General features: G+C 47.6%; 1 protein-coding gene and 1 long non-coding RNA gene across 3 annotated transcripts; both read right to left on the bottom strand.

The window, feature by feature from the left end:
- Positions 1 to 78: 78 nt before the first annotated feature.
- On the bottom strand, positions 79 to 3,977 carry LOC133892433 (protein FAR1-RELATED SEQUENCE 5-like). The gene is made up of 3 exons (XM_062333204.1): positions 1,185 to 3,977; positions 1,049 to 1,108; positions 79 to 262 (listed from the first exon to the last, which is right to left on the bottom strand). The coding sequence occupies exons 1-2, from the start codon at positions 3,883 to 3,885 to the stop codon at positions 1,092 to 1,094; spliced, it is 2,718 nt and encodes a 905-aa protein (XP_062189188.1). The 5' UTR covers positions 3,886 to 3,977; the 3' UTR covers positions 79 to 262; positions 1,049 to 1,091.
- A 1,700-nt stretch (positions 3,978 to 5,677) lies between these two features.
- Positions 5,678 to 15,725, bottom strand: LOC133893521 (uncharacterized). Of its 2 annotated transcripts, none has more exons than XR_009904527.1 (7): positions 15,525 to 15,725; positions 13,952 to 14,177; positions 13,314 to 13,441; positions 13,128 to 13,218; positions 7,319 to 7,442; positions 6,939 to 7,012; positions 5,678 to 6,197 (listed from the first exon to the last, which is right to left on the bottom strand). It is a non-coding gene; the product is annotated as an uncharacterized LOC133893521 (long non-coding RNA). The 2 variants fall into 2 exon arrangements; XR_009904528.1 differs by having other exon boundaries at positions 14,163 to 14,177; positions 15,525 to 15,724.
- Position 15,726: the final 1 nt, after the last annotated feature.

The following is a 15,726-nucleotide window of genomic DNA, read 5'->3' on the forward strand; positions in this document are numbered from 1 at the left end:
GTCTTATTTGCTAGGAACGACCGAGAATCATCCCTAAAATGCACGGAAAATGCTATTAGATGCAGAGAAGGCACATGCTCATCAGAATTGGATATGATTAGCACCACAATTGCTTACATCAACTTGGCCACAGAAAAATACTGTACATAGCCATACTTAGACCAAGGTTCAACTCAATTTACACAGACTGACTGATCCATTCAATTATCCACTGTGGTATACAAGTCCTGACCATCAGAAATCCCCCACAACCATATCAGCCCTGAAGTTTCATCAAAGAGACAAACCAATTATAATTAACCTTCAAATAATTATAATCAAAATAAGAAGCTTACCAACAAGGTTTCCTATTTAATTTTATACTTGAGAAATTATCATTAGTTACAAGCAATAAAACGGCTAGACACCCAATAGTTTTAATCTTGTGGACAAACACAGCTTGAATTTAAACTATTTATAGCTGAAAATAATTGGACGAGCAAATATTACAAAGGGAATCACCATGTGTTCGGGAAATCTATTTAGAAGTGAAGTAAAACAATAGATTCATTCAGCACATTCCCCTTACATGCCATGTCATATAAATGGCAGAGCATCTATTTGGCCAAGTATAGAAACTGCTTAATCAATAGAGTTCACTATTTCTTGTCACAGAATATTCAGGGTCAAAAATTAAAAGGAGACACCTTTTCAAGAAGTGGCATTCCTCTGATGCCAAACAGCTGACACCTATGCATTATCAAGGCACGTGCAGCAGGTACCCCCCAACATAATATTTTGTGTATAATTCTACCACCGTTTTGGTCTATTCTATATGCATAGCTAGAAAATCCGGAAATTTCCAAACTCATGAAACTAGATTAAAATATACAATTCTAAGGCTTACCACCCTACCCCCAACTCTGAAGTTTTGAGTGCTCCACTACTGAAGCATGATACATAAATTTGTAGTTCAAGTTATGCACATTGCTACATAGTGAAATTATTTGACGTTTTGTGATGGACAATAAAAATCACCACTCTTGAATACATTAACACAACTACTTACCAATGTTCCTAGTACAGTTTGAACTATGGAGTGCAAATAGCCATCAAAGCCCCATAAGACCTGCCATCACCCATGTGATTCCTTTTGTTAAAACAGTACAGAATGATGATATGTTGGAAATGCTAAAACATTATACCATTTGTTGGATGCGCAACTGCTCTTGCTTGTGTTGTATGGTCAGGATGTTGGTTGCCTACAAAGGAGATCGCTTGACTACTTGAAGCAACAGTATGATTTCCCATCTCAGGATAGCCTATCTGTAGCATATCATCACGATGTTTCAGAAGAACACTTGATTGACTTTCAATGTATGACATTGCCTCCTCAGATTTGGCAGCTCTTGAAGCAATCAAGCTAGCCAACCGGCACATGTTACTGAATCGGGCCTCTGAGGCTGACCGCATGACACTACCAGATCCAGAGGTAGGTTCTTCTCCAATTTGAACAGAACGGGCATCTTTTCTCCATCTTTTCAAAATATATGTTTCTGGGAGCTCTTTGATATTCTTGAGATCAAGTACCTTCAGTACATGACAGCATTGAATTCCAACAGCTTCAAACTTCTTGCAGCTGCAAGTGGCTGATCCATCTAGTGCATCAAATTTAACAAAATTCTCTGATGGTTTCTCATCAAGCACAATTTTGTACTCTGAGACTGTGCCAATCACACCACAGGGGAAGGACATGCAATTCATGTAAGCCTCAAACTCACCCTGGAACATCTTGAAAGCTTCAGGTGTATAAGCATTTGATGCTTGTTTTAGCATTCGCAACGACGGGATAGGCAAAGTCACTTGGCTGCCATCAACATCTGTGTGCAATTTCTTTGATCGGTGCTCTTCCAGAATGGTTTCATAACGCCTGAAGAACTGCAGAATATCTTCTTGCTCACTGAGCTCTCGTTTCAGTTCATTAATCATGTTTTCCTTCCGAAGAGTGGTGAGTATATCAGCAGAAAACATAGTTCTCTGATAAGCCAAAGCCCATTTTTCTTTCTCCAGGAAAAGTCTGTTGAGCCACTCACTCTCACCGGCGTCATGTTTCTCAAATAGCTTTTCCCATGATGACAAGAACTCCATCTCATCTTCACAGTCAAAGAGACAATGGCTCAAAGCATTGCCGAAACTCTTTGTGCTTTCAAACACCTGCTTCAAGTGTCTCTTTGAATTATGGTAGATATGCCACACGCTTGTGCAATGGTTGCTTCCAGGCCACACCTCTGCTGCAGCAATAGCACACTCAGGACGCTCATCAATCAAAATAGTCTGTGGCTGCCTAGCACGCATGGCATCAGCAAACACCTCAAATACCCATTTCAATGACTGAATACTCTCATCATAGAGCAGTGCTGCACCAAATACAAGCAACTGCTTGTGGTTGTCAACACCAACAAACAATGCAAACGGCCGTCCATACCCATTTAGACCATATGTCGTATCAAATAGAACAACATCACCAAAGGTCCTGAAGTCAATTATTGATTTCGCATCAGCCCAGAAGAAATTTACAGCTGATTTTCCATCAGGCCCCACTCCTACTGCATAATAAACTGAAGGATTCTCTACCTGCAACTCCTCCAAGTATTGCAATGCCGCGCCAGCATCCCCAAGCTGCACACCCTTCCCTTGCTTCCTTCGATGCAGTTCTCCTGCCCCAAGCTCATGTGCCCGAGCCCTCATCTTATGTGACCGCAGCTTATGCACGCTCTCTGGATTGACGAGTGAGTGATTATGCTCTGGGAAGAACTTCGCCACGCGGTATGTCCGACACGGGGTGATCTTGATCACCATTCTCGCCTGGCATCCTGTCCGTGTTGGTGGTGGACCCGGTCTAGGTGTGCCTGCCGACCCTACACCACCATTTGCACTGACTGTGGCTAGGCCCTCTTGCTTGGCACGGTCGCTGACGCCTTCGCGGGAACAAACGAAGATTCGCGACACTATCACCCCACGCTTGCGCTTCTTGTACGAGCGGCGAACACTGAAGCCCACATGCTCAGCATACCGGTTGTAGAAGACATATGCATCTTCCTCGGACTCAAAGTGCATGTCAGGGTGCGGGCCATCCCTCGGGTCCGGCAAGCTTGCCGCAGCGGCAATGCTGTGGTGTGACGAGCTCGGTGGCAGCAGCGCCAGAGAGACGGCAGGCGCGGCAGAGGCGAGTGGGTGGTTGTGCTCGGCGACTAAGTCAGTGACGCGGAAGGCGTTGGCGGAAGGGATGAGCTTAATGGTGAGGGACGCCAGGCAGCCGGTGCGTGAGTCCGGGCACCGAGGCGGCGCCGGCGACGACGAGGACGCAGCGGCTGCGGCGGTCTCGTCCTGGGGCTTCTTGGGTTCCTGGCGGAATCCCTGCTTGGAGCAGACAAAGAGGCGGCGGGTGACGGTGTGCCGTGAGTTCTTGGACTTGTTGGACTTGCGGACGACGAATCCGAGGCGGGCGGCGTAGGCCTTGTAGAACTCGTACGCGTCGTCCTCCGTCTCGAAGTACATGCCCACGCGCGGGGAGGTGGGGGCGTCGCCGTCGCCGTCGTCATCACCAGCGGCGGAGGTCGAGGTAGTCTGGGTGAGGTTGGTGGCGGTGGGGTCGGCGGCGCCAGAGGAGGAGGAGCCGGATGAGGTGGGGGACGCCGGCAAGGACTCGCCGGAGAGGTGGGAAGGGTCCGAGGCGGCGGACATTAGGGTTTGCGCCAGGGTTTGGAGGAAGGAAGAGGGGGACGAGGAGGAAGAAGGGGACCAAGGGGTTGGAGGGATCGGCTGCGGAGGCGGCGGGTGTGGGTCGATGTGTGCGGCTGAGCCTCCCTCGATGGGGCAGGAGCTGTGCGGCGACGGGTTGGTCATGGCCGAGTCCTTCGGAGCATTTCCAAATGGTTCTCTAACCTTTTAAGAGGGAGTGAAAAAAAAAAACTAGAATCTATCAAATTTTAAAATAGTAAAAAATAGTATTTGTTTGTCAACTTCTAAATTTGATGGAAGAGCGTGAAAAAAAAAATACCAATCTGCTTATTAGACATTAGAGTTGAGAAGTCGAAAAAGAGAAAGAGGCCATCGTCGCTTACCATAACTCTCAAATCAGTAACAATATTTGATCATAACAGTAAGATCTAGGCCATTACTCGGTGGTCAAGGATGAGAGTTATGCCTCCTTCACCAAGGGTTCATATGGATGATTGTAGCCGAAAATCTAATAGGTTTTTCATGGTATGGAAAAATTGTTGAATATGTGAGTTACATAGAGATGTGGAATAAGAGTTTTTTAATTGTTTTGAATGGGTCCCACCATGGAGCTAGTAGAGAAATTAAATGCAGAAAAAAATCAATAGCGCATAATTCCCAAGCCAAGGGCAAATAAGACTTTTCACAGCCTTTTTCTTTTATAATTTTCAAAACAATAATGTATTTTGTTTTGATAGGCAAAATGATGCTACTCTAATGGGAGCGCGTTGTTGTTACAAACAACGGCGATCAAAGTCAATTTTGCCTTTCTTATACCTGTCAATCTGTATTCTTAATTTGGAATAATAGCCAAAATACCATTAACTCAAGAGAACTTTGGCCATGCCTATATTTTCTATTCATGTGTCGCTTGTGGCATTCTGCTTACCATTTTGCTTCTATCCACAAATTGCACACGAAAAAATGTCTCTCGTCTCACTCATGAATGCAGAGTCACGTCAATTGAAGTTCAAATTATAACTCTATACATCAATTGAATGCAGGACCTGTTTGTTTCTTTGCTCACTCTTGCCTATACATGTGTTGCAAATGTCAGTAGATAAGTGTTGGAGAAAACTTCCCAACAAGAGATAAATGGAAGGGTAGTGCTATTACATGGATAAGTGATATTATATGGATCAGTAGATAAGTGCTATTACATGATTTACATCATATGCTATTATATGGATCAGACTGATACTTTACCTGAGCTTATTCCTGGGCTATTAGACTATCCCTCAACAATAAGAAAGGATGTTTGGTTCTCTTGCTGAGTTTGAATTTGGGCAATATAATATGGGACAGTGATTTTTATGCTTTTGAAGGAGAGTGGCAAGGTTGAGTAAGAAAACCAAACATGCACTATAATTCTCACCAAATTAGTCTTTACAGGTTTAGTCTCAATAGCATTGGATTCAAAATAACAGGGAAATAGAAAGCCCCGAAAAAGGCAGCACGACATTGCACTGCAGATGTGTTTGGATTGGTTTATGGATCTTTGTTCCATTGTGTGAATTTCTTCTTAATAACGTCTGGATTTCTCAATTGTGTTTGAAGGTCTCAAAATTTGAGCCATCGATGTGGTGGAAGTACATGGTTGAGGTGCAGTGCAACCACGGCTGACGGCAATAGCTGGAGGCAAGAGGAACTGGATGAAGGCAAAAACTGAGGACACATAACATTACGATGTGAATCTGTATTATACTAGTAGAGTGGGGCACGCCATCGGCTGAAAGGTGCAATTCTTGATGCACAAATTAAATACGGTAAGTGTTTTGGTCTTTATATGCACTGTAATGCTTTGCTTGGTCAAGGAAAATATGTCTGATAGGTAAACTCTGGGGAAAAAAACACTGCCCATATTTTCCATACGTGCAATTGATATGCGCAGACAATATTTAGGCTAAAAATCTAAAAGAAGGATCCTATTTATTCCTATCTGCACAATTATTACAATTTGTTTCATAAAATAAGTTGATTTCGGCATAAGACATCAAACTCAACAAAAGCAAGACCAAAAGAGGCAGGCAGCATGGACTAAACCTGACCACCACACCTTTATAGAGGTATACAAGAAGAACTAAAACCGATTACGAAGAAGAAACTTCGACTCAGCAAGTGCCAATCAGCAGTGAATCTGCTAGACAAGAAGCCATATCCACGCCATAGGATGATCACTTTCATAATCGCATGCTCCCATGGTAATTCATCAAACACCTGACCTGCTCCCTATAGGCCAAACCCTACAATACTTCCATCCTAATATTGTCTATCAAACAGAGATGATAAGCAGAGCTATATTGTCAAAATAGGCCATGCCCACACAAGATAGTATTCTGGATGTACCAAAACGCACAAAGCAAACTCACACCTGTGCCAAGCTTCAGTGACGCCTAGCTCTTCTTCCCTTCACGCTGCCCTCCTTGATCACAAATCTACTGATGAAGCCAAAAGTACAGATTACATAATGGAAAGGCAGCCTAATTAATGGTTAAAGGAATAGGATATAAAGAATAAAACAACTTATGTTCATGTCAATTTTAATCCTTTGAATTAAAAGTGACAGCCACTATGCTGTCATAGACCAAAAGAAGGGCAAAAAACCAGAAAGATTTAGGAGTAGTGTGTAAAAAAGGAAGTATGAATCTAAACATCAATTCCATGTTTGTTGACACATAGAATTTTTTTTCAACTGGAAGACAGGTCATATGCTGTCCTTAGTGATGCTGATCTGATTCTAGTGCCAAGAGGTAAACAGAAGACAATGAAATCAGCTGTAGCTAATGAATTTAGTTACAACAAACATTAAAAGGGCTGAAACATTTCATTGCAGCACTATATCTACTGATAAAGTCATAATAAGGTTCAGCAGTCTATAAAAAAATCAATTAAGTTGTTCCTATCCAGAGAGCCCCATTGTGTGCTTACCTCTCTGGCCTATCTAATAGATGCAACATATAGTAGGAACATGGTTTTCTAGAACTACAAAATAGCTGAATTTTAGCGCATGCATCAAAACATTATCTGGTTCATCCTTTTTAAATAAGTGTTTGCATTCCCATCCATATTGAGCTCCAGTCCCTATCTTTTCGCTATAGCATGTATAAATACAAAAGCCCATCTAGCACACACAAAAAACCAAAGGCTGAAGAGCACTGCACAAAAACGCATAAATAAACATATCACATGGAGAAAGTTCTTTATCCAATCCGGACTTTGAAGAGGCAGCTGATGGAGGTTTGGTCTTCGCATTCTAGAAAGCAAAGAAAAAACATGTAATAAATAACATAATGAACAAGATGATACCCCCCCCCCCCAAATGATGGAATAAAGGCAAAGAGAAACTAAAAGATAATGGAACACAAATAGATTAAGCTAATAGCGAGGAGAACCCATCATAGAACCCTAAAGAAGCTAAAGATATCATGCTTCACCTCAGAATACAAGTGTAATTCATTACGCGATCACTGGCACAATCACGACAGACGCCCCTTGACCAGTGAAAATATCCTTGTTTTTGTTGCCAAGGTCATCTTTAGCAAACACTGTAAATGTATACCTCTGCGACAGTTGGAGCAATTTCACTTGGAAGACCATCAACTTTCAATCTGCCCTTAGCCATGCCTGTCTGAACTTGTTTGCCTACAAGCCTATATCTCCAAACAATAAGAATTCCGCCTCATCTGCTCCATCAGTTTGAATTAAGCATATTCTTGTATCAGTCACTGAAAGCGAATATGGCTTGGGAAAATAGTAGATTGATTGATAGAGGTACACGGGTGTACATTATATAGGCAAGGATCGTCTAGGGTTTATAGAAGGGTTTATAGAATACACCCAATCAACGGAGATCCTTGCCTAATCTATGATCAACTATCATAAAACCCTGAGGCAGCCCAGCCGCCAGGCTTGGGCGCCAAGGCCCATGTGGCCGGCCCACAATAGCTCATGCTAACACGCCCCCGCAGTCTGATCATCAGCCACTGCACACGTTCAGACTGGACCTGAACTCTGTGAACACCGAAGAAGGAAGGCCCTTGGTGAAGATGTCCGCATACTGAGATGACGTCGGCACATGAAGGACTCGAAGATCACCAACTGCAACTCACTCTCGGACGAAGTGAAGATCAATCTCAATGTGCTTGGTGCGCTGATGCTGAACAGGATTGGAGGACATGTAGACAGCACTGATGTTATCGCAATACACCAGTGTGGCGCGACGAAGAGGGGCGTGGAGCTCCTGGAGGAGCTGGCGTAGCCAGGTGGCCTCGGCAACTCCATTGGTTACTGCGCGATATTCAGCTTCAGCGCTTGACCTCGAGACGGTGTTCTGACGCTTGGAGGACCAAGAGATGAGATTATCACCGAGGAACACAGCATAGCCCGAGGTGGACTTGCGCGTATCCGGACAACCGGCCCAGTCAGCATCAGTATAAACCAGGAGATCAGTTGATGTAGATGGTCGCAGCAGAAGACCCAAATGAAGAGTGCCTCGAATATAGCGAAGAATTCGCTTGAGAGCCGCGAGATGGGGCTCACGGGGATCGTGCATGTGAAGACAGACCTGCTAAACAGCATATGCAATATCCGGTCGAGTGAACGTCAAATACTATAAGGCACCAGCAAGACTGCGAAAATCCGATGCGTCAGCCACAGGCGCACCATCAGCAGCAGGAACCTTGGGATTTGTATCAACCGGCGTAGAACACGGCTTGCACTCTGCCATGCCAGCACGATCAAGAATGTCCATCATGTACTGCCTCTGAGAAAGGAGAAGGCCATCGCCGCAACGTTAAACATGCATACCGAGAAAGTGATGCAGCTCACCGAGATCCTTCATGGAGAATTCCTGCTGAAGTGCTGAGATAATCCGTCGAAGAAGACCGGGTGAGGAAGCTGTGAGGACGATGTCATCAACATAAAGCAGCAGATAGGCAGTCTCTGAACTGCGCCGATAGACAAAGAGCGAGGTGTCTGACTTGGCTTCAGCAAATCCAAGAGACAGCAAATGTGTGGCAAACTGACTGTACCAAGCACGAGGAGCCTGCTTCAACCCATAGAGAGACTTGTTGAGCCGACAAACAAAGCCTGGATGGACGGGATCCTCGAAACCAGACGGCTGCATGCAGTAGACTGTCTCGATCAAGGTGCCGTGGAGGAACGCATTCTTCACATCAAGCTGGTGAACAGGCCATCGATGAGAGAGGGCCAGGGAGAGCACTGTGCGGACAGTCGCAGGCTTCACCACAGGACTGAAAGTTTCGGCGAAATCCACACCAGGACGCTGGGTGAATCCTCGAAGAACCCAGCGCGCCTTGTACCGCTCGAGAGACCCATCGGCGTTGAACTTGTGCTTGAAGATCCATTTTCCCGTCACCACATTGGCCCGAGGGGGACGTGGCACGAGATCCCAGGTGTGGTTCTTCAGGAGAGCAGCATGTTCTTCCTCCATAGCGGCACGCCAACTCGGGTCGGCAAGTGCACTACGGAAGGTCGTGGGCACGGGGGACAGTGGCGCGGCATGGAAGATAGACGGAACTCGGAAGCCGCTCTTGGCGCGCGTCGCCATGGAGTGCTGATTGGTCACTGGAGGGACCGCAACAACACCTTTAGGGAGCGGCGGGGAAGACGGACTAGCAGCAGCAGTCGACGACGACTCCAGGGGGGAGCCGGCAACCGGCGGAGGGCTCCCAGCGGGAGGCGGGGTCGACACGGCAGTCGGCGGGCGGCCCCAGCGCGTGTAGACTTGAGTGATGGCGCGATCCGGGGCAACCCACTGGGCAGGTACCGCAGGCGGAAGGGGCGCGGGCGCCGCCAGCGGCGGGCCGCGTGGAGCCGAGGGCGCCGGGGGAGGGCCGCACGGGTCCGAGGGCGCGCTGGGTACGGGGGAGGCCGTGCCGGGCGTGGAAGAGAGCGTCGGGGACCCTGGCGCGCGCAGCGCGGGCGGGTCGTAGACCGCGCGCGCCAAGGGGCCAGCAGAGGACGCCGGCGATGCAGGAGGTGCCAGGGGCGCCCCAGGCTCAACCACAGGAGGGCTGGCGGGGGCGCTGGGGGCACCAGCGGAGGCCGCCGAGTCTCCAAAGGAGGTTGGGCGAGGAACGGCGACACTGGTGGAGATACCTGCAGGCAAAACTTTGTGCGGCGGTCCAATAGGAACGGGCACAGCGTCAGTAGTATCAAGAACTCGAAGTCCGCGGGAGTGCGGGGACCATCACGCTTGGCAAAGGGAAAGGCAGTCTCATCGAAGATGACATGCCGCGAGATGATGACTCTATTGGAAGAGAGGTCAAGGCAGCGGTATCCTTTGTGATGAGCGGAATATCCAAGGAAAACACTCAAGGCGGACCGAGGAGCGAGTTTATGAGGAGCTGTGGTAGACAGGTTGGGGTAACATTTGCAACCAAAGACTCGAAGGTGATCGTAGACCGACGGCGTGCCAAAGAGGGCAAGGTGCGGCGTAGAGAAGCCGAGAGTCTTGGTAGGCAGAATGTTAAATAGGAGGGTCACCGTAGAGAGGGCCTCGATCCAGTAGGAAGGAGGCATGGAGGCCTGAAACAGTAGGGAGCGAACAACATTGTTAATGGAGCGAATAACGCGTTCAGCTTTACCGTTTTGAGGCGAGGTGTAAGGGCAAGACATGCGAAGATGGATGCCCCGGGTGAGAAAGAAGGTGCGGGTGCCAGAGTTGTCGAACTCTTTCCTGTTGTCGCACTGGACAGCCCTGACGGAGGCGCCATACTGGGTGGAGGCGTAGGCGAGGAAGTTGGCGAGCGTGCTGAAAGTGTCAGACTTAAGGCGCAGAGGAAAAGTCCACAAATAGTGAGTGCAATCATCAAGTATGACCAGATAATATTTATAACCTGAGACACTGGGAAGGGGAGATGTCCACAGATCACAATGAATGAGATCAAACTTGCTAGACGCACGAGATGCTGAAGCATAAAAGGGCAAACGAACATGACGCCCTAACTGACAAGCATGACATAAGTTTGAACAGTCCTCTATCTGACTGGAGACACTAGACGCAAGCTTCGACAAAGCCTCATGACCGGGGTGACCGAGACGCCGATGCCACAGAGGGGAGGCGACCTTGGCGACAAGGGAGTGTGCTAGAGGGAGACGCAGGGGGTACAGCGGCCCGGAGCTATTGCACCTGACGATCTCGTTCCGAGATTGCAGATCCTTCACAGAACAACCAGCGGGGTCAAACTCAACAGAGCAGTTGTTATCGGTAGTAAACTGGCAAACAGAAATAAGGTTTTTAATAATTTGTGGGGACACAAGAACATTATTAAGAAGCAGGGAGCGAGGCAACTCAGCTGAGCCAGTGGCAATGACAGGAATCATAGAGCCATTACCGACAACAATGGATGAAGGAGTAGGATACCGCGGGGAACAGGCATGCGAAAGAGTGCTGGAAGTAGAGGTCATGTGAGAAGTAGCACCTGAGTCGAAGTACCACTCGTTGGCCTGAGGCTGCTTCAGCGATGTGATGCTAAACGCAGAGGCCAGGGACTGCTGATCCCAGGAGGGGAGTCCGGCCATGGGGTTGTAGAACCCTGGTACGGCCCACTGGCCGCCCCCCTCAGCGGTAGTAGGTGCGGCAGCAGGTGGCTGCTGGGCGACGAAGGCCTGCTGCTGCTGAGGAAGAGGCTGGGGAATGGGCGCCAGCGGAGGGCGGGGACCAGGCCACATCTGGATGGTCCCTGTCCAGGGGTTGTAGAAGGTGGGCCACGTGGCGCCGGGCGCAGGCTGGGCGCCGCCAGCCTACTGCTGTTGTGGGGCGCCGGTGGTGGAGCGCTGGCCGCTCCCGCGCTTGCTGCGACGGCTGTTGGCAGCCTTGGAACCGTTCCCGGTGCCAGAGCCCCCGGAACCGGCGCCGGACTGCTGAGGAGGGGCGCTAGCCGAGGACTTGGTGGTGGAGGCGGTGAGAGTAGCGGCAGGGGAGGTCTGCCGATTTTCCAGAGTGAGCTCCTCCAGGATGAGGTCATCACGCGCCTCCAGGAAGGAGGGGAAGGGCCGACTGCGGCGAAGGAGCGTCCCGACGTGGGCGAAGCGCTCGTTGAGGCCGCGGATCACGTTGAGGATGAGGGTGCGGTCGGTGATTATCTCGCCGAGGGCACCGAGATCATCCGCCATCTTCTTGAGCGGCGGCAATAGTCGGTGACGGAGAGATCGCCTTGGACGAAGGTGCGAAACTTCATCTCAAGCTGGATGGCGCGCGCCTCCCGGTTGCCGAGGAACTGAGACTCGACGGCAAGCCAGGCATCCCTAGCGGTGGAGCCCTGGGAGGAGATGATTTCGGCGAGGTCGTCGGTGAGGGTGCCGAGAATCCAGGACTTGACCACGCAGTCCATCCGGGGCCAGTCCGGGGAGGCAGGGGTCAGTGAGGCGAGGCGGACGTGATCCTGGAGGGAGAACTTGCCGAGGGTCAGCATAAACTGATCACGCCAGCGATTGAAATTACCGGAGTCGACGTCGAGGACGATGGGGATGAGACTCCGGATGTTGTGGACAGCGACCGCCTGGGCATGCAGGTTCAGAAGTGCGGAGGCTTCGTGGAGGATCATGGCAGTATGGAGGTCGGCCGGGGCGGCGTGGGGACCCAGGGCGGATCCGGAGGACTCTGGAGGGGCGACGGCGGCCGCGGCGGCGGCCCTCTCCTTGGCGGCGCGCGCCAGGGCGGCGTCGCGCTCGGCCTGTCGTTCCTTGGCGAGGCGCTGCGCGGTGGCCGCGGCGGCAGCGGCAGTAACTGCAGCGGCAGCGGTGGGAGAGGTCGGTTGGGAGCCGGCCATTAGCACAGCACGACAGGAAGGCCGGCGCGCAGGGGAGGAGAGGTGGGAGGCGCAGCACGGCAGGAAGCCGGCGCGCAGGCGCAGCACGGCGAGAGGCCGGCGCGCTAGGGCAGCGGAAGATGAATCCGAGGGGAAACCCGGACTCGTGATACCATGAAAGCGAATATGGCTCGGGAAAATAGTAGATTGATTGATAGAGGTACATGGGTGTACATTATATAGGCAAGGATCGTCTAGGGTTTATAGAATACACCCAATCAACGGAGATCCTTGCCTAATCTATGATCAACTATCATAAAACCCTGAGGCAGCCCAACCGCCAGGCTTGGGCGCCAAGGCCCATGTGGCCGGCCCACAATAGCTCATGCTAACAGTCACCAATTAAAACATAAGCGTCAGGATACTGTGAAGAAAAAACAAAACTAAAATATTAGCACTATGCATATACAGAGGCAAGAAACATTACTTCCATTTTATGCATGTGCATGAGCATTCCGTGCATTAATATCCAGTGTGGTTGCATATGAAGGGCTTATCCTTGTGCATTACGTATAGTTACTAAACGCACTTAACTGGGTATCATATGGAATGAAATCCTTCAGGTCTTCAAGAGTCTTGGACTATGGCTAAGCATTCAAAGTAGAGTTGCACCACAAGTATGTACCTGATAAGAAAACACGGCAAAGACAAACATGAGGCACCATCAGCTGAGATAAGGGCATAGAGAATAGGAATAAACACTAGTTACCAACAGCTAACCTCATCCCACACCCACCGACCTCCGTCTTGGCACCAAGTACAAAAACCCACGAACAAATCACACCAGAACTAACCAAACCTCCAAAGCCAGCAACAACAATCAGCTGAGCAGCAAAACCACCCAGTACCTGAAACAAGAAAACACAACAAGGCATTAAAAGAAGAAAAAAACGACAAGGCAGATCAGAGAACGAAGTAGAAGAAACCCAACACGAAAGAGCCTGACCATAGCTAAACCAGCACGAACACACAGCCGAAGACCCTACGGCCTAAAGCAAGGACAATAACACCAAAGTTTCAACTTCCCCAAGCTAGCAAAGAAACCTATACCCTTACTAGTTCACACCAAAGTTTCAACTTCCTTAACACAAAATCTAGGAAAGAAAACCCAAACCTTCGGTTTGTTGAGATGGCAACCATATTAAGAAAGACTGTCAATACAGTGACAAAATTGATCACGAATTAGAGGGAAACATATACACTTGTCTGAAGATAAATCAGTAAAAAAATGCATTGATAAACAACTAAATATGCACTGCTAAATCTCATCAAATGAAGCTAGGCGTGGGTTAGGATGACTCAAACACACAACTTGGTTCATGTATACAATCCAACACTATATAAAGTTACAATTCTACCTTATTGTCTGAAGTTGATCCAAAATACTCCGTGTCAATCATTGTACATGAATTGAATTTTCGACGGTCAAAAATACATCTCACGCTAGAAATACTTCTTTATTAGTGGTAAGTAGCCACTATTTAATCTACATCTGGAAGATACATCAGATTTGAATTGCCATGGGCATTCATACTGCCAACTTTAAGAGTCAAACCAAGACAAACTTACATTTCATCATCTAACCTGCATCAAGCAAGAAATTTGTATTAAGGCAAGAAAAACAATACCAGAAATTAAATTGGGTCAACATAAAATATATTAATTTAGGACTGGAACAAAACAAGCTGCACAAATCATGCAGCAGCGATACTACACCTTTTAAAAATAAATGGCAGATTTGGAAGGCAGTTGGTGAATTGTCAAATGAAAAGGTGTAAAACACTTATTCAGATCTTGTTTCATACTATATTCCATCCGGATATGAAAACAAAAGATAAAATGCAACAATGTACACCTTCGTTGAGTCATCAGGACATCAGTTTAACACATCCACATGCTATAGAACACATACTGTGTGAATAGCATAAGTATAATGATTTTTAGTAGATGATATTGGCAGAATGGGCAAGGCTTTTTATAGCACTTTTTACTGAAGCAAAGGACTCATGATCATGGCATTGTTCCAACCAAAGAAATGGCACTATATTATTTCATAAGATAGATAGAATTAAAAGACTAAATTTCGCAAAACGATATATATTTTGACAAAATTATCGTAAAACTACAGATTTAAACAATGATTTTACAAAACTACAAATTTAGTAATTTTATCGCAAAACTACAAATCTTTGACAAAACTATCGCAAAAATACAAATTTAAACAAAATTTTTACAAAACTACAAATTTAACCCTAATTTTATCATAAAATTACAGATTCTAGAGGAGTTGTTCTCAACCTTGTTACCCTGACGATCGAGTCCCGCTCGTAGTCTCACAGCAGCTGCTAGCTTATTAAACGGACCATCTAAAAGCTCATGAAACTACATATACTTTGGTAAAATTATCGCAAATCACAAAATTATAGATTTAAGCAACAGTTTTACAAAACTACAAATTAGTGTCGATTTTATCGTAAAACTATAGATTCTATCGCAGACCTGTTAACCTAACAAATAGGCTCTACTTGCAGTCACATGAAATCCCGAACTGTCTGTTTTATGAGATGATAACTATTGTGAGACTGCAAGTGAGGCTCAGTCATCGTAGTAACGGAATTGGAAACAGCTTTTCTAGAATATGTAGTTTTGTAAAAATTTACTCAAATTAAAAACCCAATTATTGGGATAAGTAGAACAAAAACAAGAACAATGAGCGGGAATGGATTACACTAGCAGGGCACCACCCAACAATCAAATCCGCAACTAACAGGGAGAAGATTTGATTTGATAACTCAGAGTCACAGCAAAGAAGGATGTAAGGCAGAAAGCTCTTGGAACAATCTGTCCGATGCACGCCAGAGCTCCTTGCCAAGGAAATAAAGAAGAAATGACCCGCTCCACGCTGGTCAGGGATAGGGAAGGAGGACGAACGTCGGCGACTGCGAGGGAAGAGCTCGAGGCGGCATGCTCCAGTGGACGGATGGACTCCCGGACCGGAGGGCGGCGGCCGAGAGGCGAGGGTTTCTTTGGCGATGATGCGAGCGATACTCTCGGACGAACGGGAGAAACCTGCAGCCGTCCGATCGCGCCACAGTGGATGTACAGCCGTTGGATCAAGTGTGTCGTCTCACAG

The sequence above is a fragment of the Phragmites australis genome, chromosome 15 (assembly GCF_958298935.1).
Source record: "Phragmites australis chromosome 15, lpPhrAust1.1, whole genome shotgun sequence".
Classification (NCBI taxonomy): Eukaryota; Viridiplantae; Streptophyta; class Magnoliopsida; order Poales; family Poaceae; genus Phragmites; species Phragmites australis.

Bases quoted from the DNA above. Each gene is read 5' to 3' on its own strand.
- LOC133892433 (XM_062333204.1), bottom strand. From the start codon at position 3,885: ATGACCAACCCGTCGCCGCACAGCTCCTGCCCCATCGAGGGAGGCTCA.